The sequence below is a fragment of the Syzygium oleosum genome, unplaced genomic scaffold, assembly GCF_021117445.2.
Source record: "Syzygium oleosum isolate NSW1041296 unplaced genomic scaffold, Sole_v2.1 Sole_v2.22, whole genome shotgun sequence".
Taxonomy (NCBI): Eukaryota; Viridiplantae; Streptophyta; class Magnoliopsida; order Myrtales; family Myrtaceae; genus Syzygium; species Syzygium oleosum.
Window position 1 is genome coordinate 1,125,136 of NW_026607506.1, and position 12,854 is coordinate 1,137,989.

General features: G+C 41.9%; 1 protein-coding gene and 1 pseudogene across 1 annotated transcript; one reads left to right on the top strand and one right to left on the bottom strand.

Annotated features, from left to right (window-relative positions):
• Positions 1-1,671: 1,671 nt before the first annotated feature.
• On the top strand, positions 1,672-3,217 carry LOC115675922 (uncharacterized). The gene has a single exon (XM_030598736.2). It carries the CDS (start codon positions 1,931-1,933, stop codon positions 3,047-3,049), a length of 1,119 nt encoding a protein of 372 aa, XP_030454596.1. The 5' UTR covers positions 1,672-1,930; the 3' UTR covers positions 3,050-3,217.
• A 1,056-nt stretch (positions 3,218-4,273) lies between these two features.
• On the bottom strand, positions 4,274-11,988 carry LOC115675726 (uncharacterized; annotated as a pseudogene).
• Between the last annotated feature and the right edge of the window lie 866 nt (positions 11,989-12,854).

Below are 12,854 nucleotides of genomic sequence, written 5' to 3' on the forward strand. Positions count from 1 at the left end.
TCCTTGGGGAGTTGCCTGGTGTAGGCCAAATCTATATTGAATTCTACACTCACAAACAATAAATCAAGGCGATGATAATCAATGATTGTGATTGTCCATGATTCATTCTCTTTGTCTCTTTTGTCGAATTAGCTTTCTATGCTTGAGAGGTGTAGCACCATAATGAAGCATGGCAACTACTCGAGGGATCAAGCAAGATTTATGCTTAGCCAAGGATCCTTCTTTTATTTATCTCCCCGAATTTCAATAGACATGCAGGGACAATAGATCATTGCATTAATAAAGAATCATCATGGGCAAGAAGAATTGAGAATTTCTAAAATTAAGGAGTGAATTATTAAATTTATTCTATTGAGAGATTGATACACCTCACCACTAGGCCTATTGGATGGTCTAGATTTATTCCTTTTTTTCCACTTTTTTCTTTCTTTCTTTCTTTTTTTCACTTTCCTTTTATTATTATTATTTTTTTTACCTCTCTCTCTTGGAGTAGTAACGCCACGTCATTGCCCCGCCATCACGGCCACACCTTTGTCGGAACCCCTGCGACCCACGGCTCTCTCTCTCTCTCTTTGCCCGAGGTTGGGGCCGCCATTTCTCATGGCACATAAAACTCTATGGTCGTAGCTTACGCGCAAGCGAACCCTTGGCCTAGAACATATAGGGGCTGGGGTGGAAAGGGATTGTGAGATAAATCAAATAGGAGATGAAGAGTAAAGACAAGGGACGACGGTTGGGTGCAATGATAGTGCAGCCTGTCGTCGACCATGGCGTGGTGCGATGGCTATTGTAGAGGGGTGGGCGATAGCAAGAGAGATAGAGAAAAGAGTATAATAGGTTCTTTGGGTTTGAGGGTAAATTTCAATAAAATCATAATGTTAAAGTCATTTCGAGAAACCTGCAACTCCTCTCTAATTTTAGAGGATTCCAATTGTAGTAAGCTTATGTTCGGCTTAGGTCCTTCACGTGACAAATTTGAATTGATTGTTACATCCAAAACAACACATGTAAATTTAAATGAATTTGTAAAACTTTCACTACATGTAGTAAGTGCATGTGTGACAATACCAAATACCACAAGTAAGCGGCCCATAAACTCATGGAAAAATTACTGTTGAGGGAGTCGGAGTCAAGATAACTCATGGTGCCTGTCTTGACGTGAGCCAAATATCATTCGAAAAGAGACCTTTTCCCATCATTCAAAAATTCACAAGATCTCTCAGTCTCCTTTTGCCTTTCTAAAGAAACCTGCATCCTCTGCCTCTCATGCCATCCCTTTTCCCCACATTTCCAAGCACTTTACCTTACTCTCCAAGCCACCAGACCCCCCACAAGCCGAGGAATACAAATCAAATCCTTTGACCGCATGATTTCTATCCAACTCATGCGTGGAAGTTAAACAAGAAGGGGAAAAATCAAACCCCTGAGTGATGCCACTCATTACGCATTTGTCTTTCACCTTACCTCACACCTTTCCCTTAATTTTCATCTGCTGCTTCTCTCCTCTTACACAATTGCAGACGTCCACGTCGCCAACCTTCTACCGCAAGGAAAATTCAGACTCGTTGATGGGTGGGTCACCAATAAGATGGCAACATATTATACTGGTCTGCAGGGGGACACAAAAGCCACACCCATCAACATTATTATGGTATTCAATGGAACGAGAAGGCAGCACACAATGTACATCCACATGCAGACGCAATCCGAGCCATAAAAGTATGAAGTGGCGGCTCCTGATCTTGACCCCGCGGTCAGCAATCTCTACTCCCCCCTATCTTTTTGTTCTTTCTCTCCTGCTTCCTCTGCCCACTCCTCCTTTCCTTTATATAAAGTTCTGTCTCTACCTCCCCATCTCTCAGTGTCATCGATAATTCTCTTTCTTTCTCTCTCTCCGTGTCAAGGGGGCTTTTGGCCAAAAGTCGTCGCCATGGAGGTGATGATACCGCCGAGCATGGAGTTCGACTTCAACAGCGCGCGTTCCTCTCCGCACGCGAGCGCTCCGGGAACGCCGAAACGCTTCGGCGAGTGCTTCTTCAGCGCTCCGACCAGCCCTGCTCGCATGGCCGATTTCTACCGCGAGTTTGACGAGTTCTCCGCGAAAAACCTGAGCGACCCTTCTTCTTCTCCTTCTTCATGTTCGGCCACTGTTCCATTCGTTTGGGAAGAGAAGCCCGGCACTCCAAAATCACCGCGGCCGAGGACTTTCGGTAGGGAACCCGTTGATTATAAAGATGATGGTGATGATGGATTCAACTTCGCTTTCGACTTGAGCAAGGACTCGGAGAGGCACTCTCTTTCGGCTGAGGAGCTCTTCGACGGTGGGAAAATCCGCCCGCTCAAGCATCCGCCGAGGCTACAGAGCAACCGCTCAGCTCTGATGCCTCCGAAGAGCCCGCTCGCGCCATCGCCCAAGACTCCGAGATCGCAAGCCAGAGGCATGTTTTCGCCTAGAGCGAGAAAGGAAAGCGACCCTTTCGAAGCAGCAATCCAGAACGCTAGGAGGAGCGCAGAGCCCCGCCAATCCAGAGGCAGAGAGAGGTTGCAAGGTTCGAATTCTGGCCGGAGAGGGGCCCGGTCGCTGTCCCCATACAGGGTCTCTGCCTATCCCTGGGAGGAAGAAGAGAAACAGCTGACCAAGCAGAGGCCAACGTCCAAGCCCCCCTGTTTCACGGGTCCTTCGGCTTCGTCTACATCGAAAGGGTCGTCCAAGAAGTGGAGTTTGAAGGACTTTTTGTTGTTCAGAAGCGCATCGGAGGGTCGGGCCACTGACAAGGACCCATTCAGGAAGTACGCGGTGGGTGCGCTCAGGAAGGACTCGGTGAGGAACGCGAGCTTCCGTTCCATCGACAGCCCCACCGGTTCCATGTCGCGGAGGCGAGGCCCAGTCTCTGCGCACGAGCTGCACTACACCGTGAACAAGGCGGTCTCGGAGGATCTGAAGAAAAAGACCTTCCTTCCTTACAAGCAGGGGATCCTGGGGAGGCTGGCTTTCAATCCCGCGGTCCATGCCCTGGCTAACGGATTCGGGTCACTGTATCGGCAATGAAATTTGATCTTAATATGAATCTTTTGTTCGTCTGAAAATCATAGTTTTGTTTTCCCTTTGCTTATGTAAAGTGATTTCTTTGTTCAAGTGTAGAGTTCTTTTCGTGAGGAACGTGTTTCGTATATGTTGTATGATCAAGGAGAAGAGATCTGTTCTTTCAATGATTAATTGAGCTCTTCATTCTTTTCCACTGCAGATCGATTAATGTCCCTGCGGTCACAAATGTTAGGCAAGAAAGTATTGATTTTCTGGGGCATATGTTACTGCAGCCAAGGTTTTGATTGAGCAAATTTAAGCAGACCGCCTCTATGATATGGTAACTCGTTGTGATTTAGTGCATATCATCGTAAATCCTATACAAAAGAACTCTAAAATCGCTTAACCAAACCGCTGACTGAGATTTATTATTCTGCGATCTGAGCGCCACAAACCTGGAGCAGAGGTTCCTCGGATTCGGGTATTATGGAACAACCCATTAAAGGGTACAGCGTTCAGGTGAAAATCTGGAGACTGTCTATCCTCATCTCAATTAGGGAAACGAAGCCATTTCATAGAAATGTTTTATCAGACGAAGTGCGTGTGAACATGTGATTGGGACCATGCGATGATATACCCTGTTTGACTAATCAATCCAATAGGTCAGCTTGGGGGTTTCATTGTTCACGCTGAGTTTGTTGCTAAACCTACCAATCTAGCAACCTGAATGCAGAGAGTTTGATACATCACGAATGCTCTGTTTACTCTGCAATTTTTCGTGAGTTCTTGCAAGTGTCCTGCAGATTTCTGCACAAACCAGGTTGCGAAATTCTTCGCTTCAACTCATTATTGAATTGTGAAAGTGATGGTATCTAAAAGGGGTGAAAACTTGCTCATGATTGCAAAATCTTACTCTATTACTTTTATTTTATCTCAGCACTTAGCGTCAGCAAAATATTTAGTTGAAAAAAACGGTCGGTAGGATAGAACTTCTGTCAACTTTCTAGAAGTGGGAGACTTCAACACCTAACCTTTCACATGCTTCCACCCGAATATTAAAAGGGGAAGAAAAACCCCACCATAAAAATAACTATAGATCAGCCGTCTAACTTGACAAAGTCTTGGTTTGTTTATAAATTACGACTTGAAGCTCTGGATTTTGTTAAAACCGAGCTTATGGTACATGCTGGCTGATAAAGGACAAGAAGCCGGATACCAAAAACTCAAACATCAAGACACATCATGGGATTGAAACGACCAAAATCTTAACATGAATATTATATGTTTGATGATGTGTGAAGTTGATCCTGTTTGGAATAGCCAAAATGGAAGTTTCACCCCCTTTTGCTATTGCTATACCAGGTACCCGAAATCCAAAATCATATGATCTGACGAAACAGCGAAGTTACAACACCAACAATATTGAAACTCCTACTTCGAATTTCAGATTACATTTTGTACTACTTTAATTTTCACCAGCTTCCCAAATTATCTACAGATCGGTGCCGCGTCCGGATGCACTATCCCGAACCAGTGATACGAAGTTGGGCGCCGCAAAGGAAACGGACTTGTTGCAGCCTGCTGGTACCAGTTGCCCTTTCTGCAATGATACAAGCAAATCTGAATTGTGCTTAGTGAAAAATAGAAGGTCACGCAAAAATCGACCATCATATTCAACCATAACAGGCGATTGATGCGATTCAATTATGAAGCCAATTCTCATACTTGCAATCTGGCCAATTATAAAAGCAGGATGGGTAGACAAAGATGTGCATGGACATTCCAAAGTCATGCGCAGCCCAGCATCTGTGTGATTAACAATTGCAGACAGTAGAAAGCAAGGTTTCAATCCTCCTCTCAGATGCCGACAGATTACTAACAATAGAAGAGCAGATCACTACCTCCATGAAACAAGCTCAATCAAAGTTATCGATTTTGACTGGTGTGATGTCATCGGCAACATCAAAGCGTCCAACCAAACATGCAAAAAACAGCATTTGTTGTTCCAAAGTGAATTTGATATTTTCAGCCTGCGTAACAATGCATGTCAATTTCCTGCATTGCACACACAACAATGACTTGTTTATGTAAGACTCCAGGAGAACAATACCTTGCGAAAACCATGCTGCTCGCCTTCGTATTCCACTAATGCAACAGGCAGACCTTTCTGCTTCAATGCGGCATAAATTTTGCGAGCCTGATCCGGTGGTACAACCTGCAAGATTTAGTAGATTATTGCCAAACCGCAAAGCAGCAAATCTATTAAAATGCCAGAGATGTAAACAGAATATCCGAAGGTCATTGATGACAATTAATTATCAACTGAAAAGAGAGAGTCGAACTTATCTGATGCTATTTCATAAATTAGGAAATTGACACTGGACTTTTTTGCCACTTTCCTTTCTTTCTTCACTTTTTCTTTTATTATTTGGGCAGTAACTGGAGAGCATTACTTGCGTACCTTGTCTTCCAACCGTTGGAATAGAATTATGGGGCAAGAAAATTTCTCGACAGAATTTATAGGCGATCTCTCGTAGCAATCCTTCTCAGACACTGTAGTGCAACTAATGCAGGATCAGTGTAAGGACTTATCTGAGTTGAGATGAAACACACACGAAAGCTCATCTAAATTACCAACAAAATTGTCGAGGTAATGACATTCGAATTTGTGTGTTTCTGCTTTCAACATGTTCAAATCAGCAACCTGTTCATCAAAATAACCGATAGAAAAATATCCCTTTTTAACATCGTGTAAATTCGATGCATCAAAATAGTAGAAAATAATGATGAATTTATAAATGAATCTTCAGATGTACCAAAAGAAATGGGGAAATTTAAGTATCCTGAACTCCTAGAAAACACCAACTACGACCGATGCACAGTGCCAAAGTGTAATAAAATTACGCTTTATGGTAGTTCATAGATCATGATACTAATGTTCTTAACAGTCTGCTCTTGCCAGTAGACTTTCCAGGAGATGCATTTAATAGGAAGACACAATGAAGATGCTTTATATCATTCACCAGCACCAAGAAAGTCACAAAAAATGATCGATGATTATGCTATAGGCATTAATGTCCACAGTCCAGAGCTCTTTCAGATGTTTGTGTGCTTTGTCAGGTTAAGATAAGAACGACCTCCCTCTGGTGGCCCCAGAAATAAGACGGGTTCCTGACATTGGTGCCGAATGGCGAATTTAACTATTCTGAAACCGACTTTAAAGTAAATGAACTCACACCATAGAGTGAGGCTCCAGCTCTGAAAGTTTCTCTAAATGCTAGAGTAGCTAAGGTTGTGTACCCACCAGCAGAGACTCCAGTGATGCATATACGATTGCCATCCACTTTTCTACTTTCCACCTGGATGAAAAAAGCTACTTCACCATACTGAAACAGTTCTAGTATTCCTTTACCCAATGAGCACTAACTGAAAATTGCCTACCAAAAATTTAGCACTACTACAACAGTCATCAACATCAACTATACCCCAGCGACCCAATAGCCGCTCTCTGAATTCTCTGCCATAACCTTGAACAAAAATTTAGTGACATTTTTCAGTGGCCATGAAGAAGATCAGTCAAATGATGGGCCAAAGCTAGCAATATTTGCAGTCATTTATGTTAACTAAACTCCATGAGGAATTGGTGAGAATAGAGCATAGCGCTGTTGAAATAGCAACGGTGCTTCATTACCATCCAAAGTCGAAAAACAGGTGTTGCTGAGATCAAAAGGAAGATATGAAGTAGGAACTTTTCGTTTAGAGACAAACCAGTGCTTCCACCGTAATTGACATCCACGAAGGCCCATCCTCTGCTAGTCCAGTACTGAATACTCAGGTTTAAAACCCCTCGTGTTTCACGTGTAGGCCGTCCTGTGCAATTTTAAGTATAATTACGTAAACACTTATTCATTAATAGATCTATATGAAAACATTGGTGGTACAAATCTCCCACGAAAGAATATAGAGTTGGCAAGGTAAATTCAAGTATGACAAGATCTGAGTTGCAATTTTTCAAGTACCATGGCTTTTTAACAACAATGGAGGCTTTACTTCCTGACTAGCTTGATAAAATTGATTGGATAGAGGATAGAAGTATGCATAAGCATTTTGACCAGGAACTTACAGTTGGAAATTCAATCAGCTCTGGCAAGCTGAAATAAGAGTCGTACTTCAGACTGTCTGGTGAAGATGACCATATTATCTGAAAATCGATGACTTCGGACTTTTCATCATTAAAAGTCACCTGCAGACCATAAACAAAAAGTTATAACAACAATGGGAATTGCTAATTACTGCAGCACTGTCCACACTTCATCAAATATGAGGAGATTACTAAGGTAAAGTATTGCAAGCAACCTAGCCACAGACGTTGGAAGTACTCCTGATGCTCCCTCAATGTAAAGGCAATTATTCCCTGAAGTCTGCAAAAGCAGTGAAGGGACGTATCGAGAACCGAGACAGAACGATCACGCAGAAAACAGAGAAAATAGACGATGCACGAATTTACCCAGGTTCACCCTCGATTAGGGTTACGTCCTACAAAGAGATTTCACTATGTTTTTTCGGTTTACAGCCACTCAACTCGTTACAATGATCAGAAAAACGAGCAAAATATATATATGCCCCAAACGGGCCAAAAACCTAAACCTATATGAAATCTCTTAATCTCGCACTATACGGGCCAGCCCAAACCCGTTGAGGTTTCGGGGGCAGTCCGCTGACCGGGCAGCGGAACCCCCGTCGGGGGGCGCTGCCCCCAAACCCCCGCCCGCTGACCGGGCAGCGGGGCACCCGTGTCGGGGGCGCTGCCCCCGAACCCCCGCATTCCGCACGCATGGGTCACATGTCGTCGGACAACACTTCAGTTTCCCTAAGCTCACGTGGGCGTACCCGGTGTGAGAAACAAGGGTCCCCGAAATATTCGCCAACTCCAACAAGCAGAACGTGCACAATTTACCCAACCATCAGCTTGTCGTTTCAGCGACTCATCATAAAGAAGGTATTGAACATACTATGTCTTGTATGTCCATGAATGGAATGTCAAGCGATGATAATGAGCTCAGAAGAATGTCAATAATCACAAGATGAGACATTCCCCTCTGCCTGCATGCAGATTTTAAATAAATCAATATGAGAAATCATACAATAATTGGCTATTAGGATAATCTTTACACGTCAGGTCATCACATGGGAAAAAAGCTCACCTGTAGCTGCAAGCAATCAGGGTCTTCCGTTCGCTCTGAATGACTTCATAAGAGTTCATACCAAAAACCCATAATGGCCTTGCAAACTCAGCATTCAATGGAAAAAGAGGCATAAGAGTTCATTCGCAGATTCAATCTGTTGAATCATGATGCACGTCAAAGATATAAATCAGTTTCTTTCCAATACCATGATCGATGAAGCTATGAGCATATTAATGACAGTGTAAAAAGCTCACATATGTAATAATGGCTCAGTCACCAGCAGAAAACCTTTGACTATAATAATTTCTCCTCATTTATAGTTTTCACAGCACGACATCCAAAGTCCACACTATTTGACTAATGCAGTCAGAATTCTTGTGGAGTTTGATATGGAAATTAAGGAGATCAACCAAATTTCCAGTATAAATCATTATATGAAAAGCCCGCTTTGGAATGGCTACGATAAACATGGTCACTACAAAGATCTTTAATGACATGAAGCACCTAAAATATCTAGACTTTTCAAATTTGATAAGCATGAATGCCAACAGCCCAGGGTTAAGATAACAAGTACTTACCCACTTATAGAGATTCCAAAATCCATTCTGTCTATCAGTAATGAAAAATAGTTCACCTGCATCTGTTCGAAGCACAATGTAATGTCTGCCACAATTTCAAGCCACTTAACTATGACATTTCATTTTATGTTTTCACTGAATTATTAGATACCCACAACTTCTACTGTAAAATAGCTATAGCATGTCCTGAATTCAATCATCCAAGCAGAGTGAAAAGGAAGAAAAATCACAAAAAGTGTAGGAAATAAATCACCTAACCAGTAAGCGGAGAGACATACCAGATAAAACCAGATCCATATCATAGATTATACATGTTTAAGGAACGTCATAACATGGAAATACCAATAAAAAAACTGTAGAACATCATCCTTTCAAGACGTAAAAGTTAACACCAACATACTCAAATCATCCTGAAAGCAACATAATAAAAATAATTAATCAGGATGACCCATATTTTCAGGCAGATTAGCTAAAATCGGGAATAGGCCATTTACATTTGACGATTATCTTAAGGGATCAGGCTCTTTTCTTGTTCATTCACATCACAGCAATATTATAACCTTGCATTTCTTCAGCACTGAAGAACATCAGGTGACAAACGAACTTGTATTATTGAATGAGTAATCAATTTTGCCGCAATTCCGAAATTTAAATCGGCAGCCAAATATATAGAAGTACCTTTTGGAGACCATTTTGGTTCAGTTGGTGACTCAACATGTTTAGGATCACGACCAGCAACACAGACACGCTTATAAATATCTCTGCATAGAAGTATTAACAAAATCAATGCGACCAGGCAATGACGTGAATATATCACACAGATGAATTATATGGCAAGGTTACATGTGTGTCTTAATAATCACAATGAAGAGTTGATCAGACTAAGCCGACTGGAAAATGCAAGGAGTGCAATAAGTACTGTATTACAAGTCGCAACTCACTTGGCTCACACTTGCCATTAGCCTGGCTGTTCTAGGCTAAGGTAAGAAGTTCAATGTGCTGCATGACACAAAGAGGTTTCACGACCACTCAAGGCTCAACAACATGGTTACAGATGTGATTACAGTCAGTTCTATGTATTAAAAAATAAGAAAATTGCATGATAGGCAATGCACCAGTGTCTTTAAACATAAACTCTATCTAAAGAATATATTACCTGGCATTTCTTGATATAATCTAGAGTTTTCTCAAACTACATACAGTGCGCCTAAGGTAACATTGAAACATCTGTTGTAAAAGTAAAAGAGTTGTTGCAAGCAATGTAAGTGACAATGGCTTTGTTAACGGACATGAGAAGGTTAACCGGCCAAAAAGAACATCAATCTCCATACCCAGCCTCCGAGATGTACCCAACCCAGAGCTCTGCTTTGTCCCATGGCATATTGGGATGACCTCACTCGATCCATGCTTTCTTTTCACCCTTTGGATCCATCCGTGGAAAAGCATAGAAATCATTGCCACTGATTAATACTTTGGGCTCTAAATTCCACCCGATAAAACAATAAAAAATATGGAAGGAGAAAAAAGAAGAAGAAATCAGTGAGTTTCTGGTACTGTAGTGAACCAATTAATGTAGCAAACAATTAATCTGGCACGTCCAGCAATTGTTTACCTTGTATATCCTTCTCACCAAGGCCAATAGCTACAACCATCGTGGTTGGATTCAAATTGTTCTCACGGCGATCTATTTCCAATCCGGTAAGTGCCTGTCTTATAGTCCCCAATGAATATGAGCAACAAAATAAGCTCCTGAAAAGAGTGACTTACCTTCCCTTACTGTGACATGACGGCCAAATCTACTATCAAAAATTCCATCTGCATAACAAACTGAAGGCCCACCATAGTCTGGAGTGATCGGCAATGGAGGAGATTCTGTAGGAGAAACAGAGTATATAACCACGGAGAATCATGATGCTCATTGATGACTAGCATACTGCTCCACAAAAACTTCGATAAAAACACAAGGCTTTGGTAAGCAAAACGGGAATTACGAAAATCCAAGTGGTCTTGTCCATTCCAAGCCACAGCGTTTCATTGCAAATGTGCTTCCCTCGGAGTCATTGCTTACCAGAAGTTAACTAAAACTGTATTCTACAGACTATGGAGAAATTAAATGGGAAAGGAACTTCACTGCAACATTTCTAAAGAGGCATATTCTATGCTTCAAGTTCAGTTCTTTATCCTCTCCAATCGTATCTCAACATGTCTCCCATCATTAAAAATCTAAGCATGGAGCTACCAAATCCACGTGTATACTTCTTTGTGAAGAGACTGAAGACTACAAATATAAAATCCCACAGGAAGCAGACCTTCAACAAGCATTACAGCAACTACTGAGCTTACCTTTTCGGTGTAAGGGCTGCTTATACAGTCTTTGATCCTTGTACTTCGAGAAAACAAGAGTATCCCCCGAAATGCAAAAAGCACCACCACCATATTCCTGACACACAGTCCTCACCAAAAACTCTTTTGGCGTAGTGTCAGCAGTTCATCCCCTGGTTTTTCCGGTTCTTTCACAAGAACGGAGCGTCTCATAGCCAGCATAACCATCCATAAGTCAGTACACTACTGAAAATTCTCGAGCCTCGTTCATCTGACAAAACCATAAAAATTACAACCTGACAAGCATTACACATCTATGGAATCATCATTCCAGCACCAATTCACAATACCCAGAAATTCAATACTGCACCGAATACTCAGTTTCATTAGCGTATCCTTCTTATTAAAATAAATGGTACGTGTAGTTATATACCCTGATTCATTAGGACGGGACTCGAGCCAAATGAGACGGCCCTCGCCATCGATGGAGATGCCACTGAGCCTTTTGGAGGCGCCGGAGATGACGTCAGCAGTGATGGAGGACTTCCAAGAGCCATATGGAGCTGTGACTCTCTCTCTCTCTCAGCTGTTGTTTCTGAGGATGACGGTGAAGAAGCCATGGTCTTGTGCTTCCTGAGTTGGGTTTGATCCACGAGACCGGGTGACAAGAATTCGAGTGAGAGGATTGCAGTTGGACTGGTTGATCATGTCCCAATCAATGCTAGGAAGGTTTTCATTTCTTAATGGTCAGCAAGACTTTAATGATAATGTTGTTTACAATACATTAAAGGTAGTTCCTGTCAACTAAATAGTTATGCCTACTCAAGGTTACTGCGGTTTTGCTGAAATATTTTTGCATCTGCGAGGGAGAGTACTAGAGCAGCAAATGGAGAACCGCATACTAGTTTAGAAATTGCTTGAGCAGCAGCTCTTTATCCGTGTTTGGGCAGTACTCCAACTATCAGGCAACATTTAACAAAGAGTCCAAGTAGTAGTTTGTTCACATTAGCAATTAAACCCAAATTCACTCAAGAACTTTGCTTAATTATAATATATTGACTATTTCAGACCACATCAATTCTTCGATGTATAGTTTTTTTGGCACATCACACATGTATCTTAACATCTAAGAAAGAGTCTAAGTATTAGTCCGTCAACATATTAAGTTAAATCCACGTTCACTAAAAAACTTAAACTTATGAGTTGTTGGCTCAATTAGAATACATCAACTACTTCGGACCATATTAATTATTTGATGTGTGATTTTTTCTGGCACATCACACATGCATCTCAACATGATTAGCGAAGCCACTCTGCCACATGACAAAGTCACCTTGCCCTCTCGACGCTCGTCAACAAAATTTGTTACATAATTAGTTAGGATGTGTTATTTTCCTTAATATACTTGCAAAATAATAACATGATATCCTATTTCACCCAACCAAACAATAGGCCTGTTTGGTTCAGCATTTGAATGCTGCTTTGAGGCTCTAAAGTCCCTTGAGCAAATACAAAGTTGTTTGGCAAATTTTTTAGCAAGCTTTGAGGAGATGCAATTGCATTTCCAAAGCTTGGAAAGGACTTTTGGCTAAATGGAGTCCATGAAGAGTCTTGGGAAGTTGCATTTTCAGAATGCAATCAGACATTGTTCATCGCGCACTGTTCATCATCTTCCCAAGCAGCTGGTCCGGCAGCCGGCGACCGTCGCCTGAGGGCTAGCGCCCCGGCAACCATCGCCTGGGG

Coding starts and splice junctions, on each gene's coding strand:
- LOC115675922 (XM_030598736.2), top strand. CDS start 1,931: ATGGAGGTGATGATACCGCCGAGCATGGAGTTCGACTTCAACAGCGCG.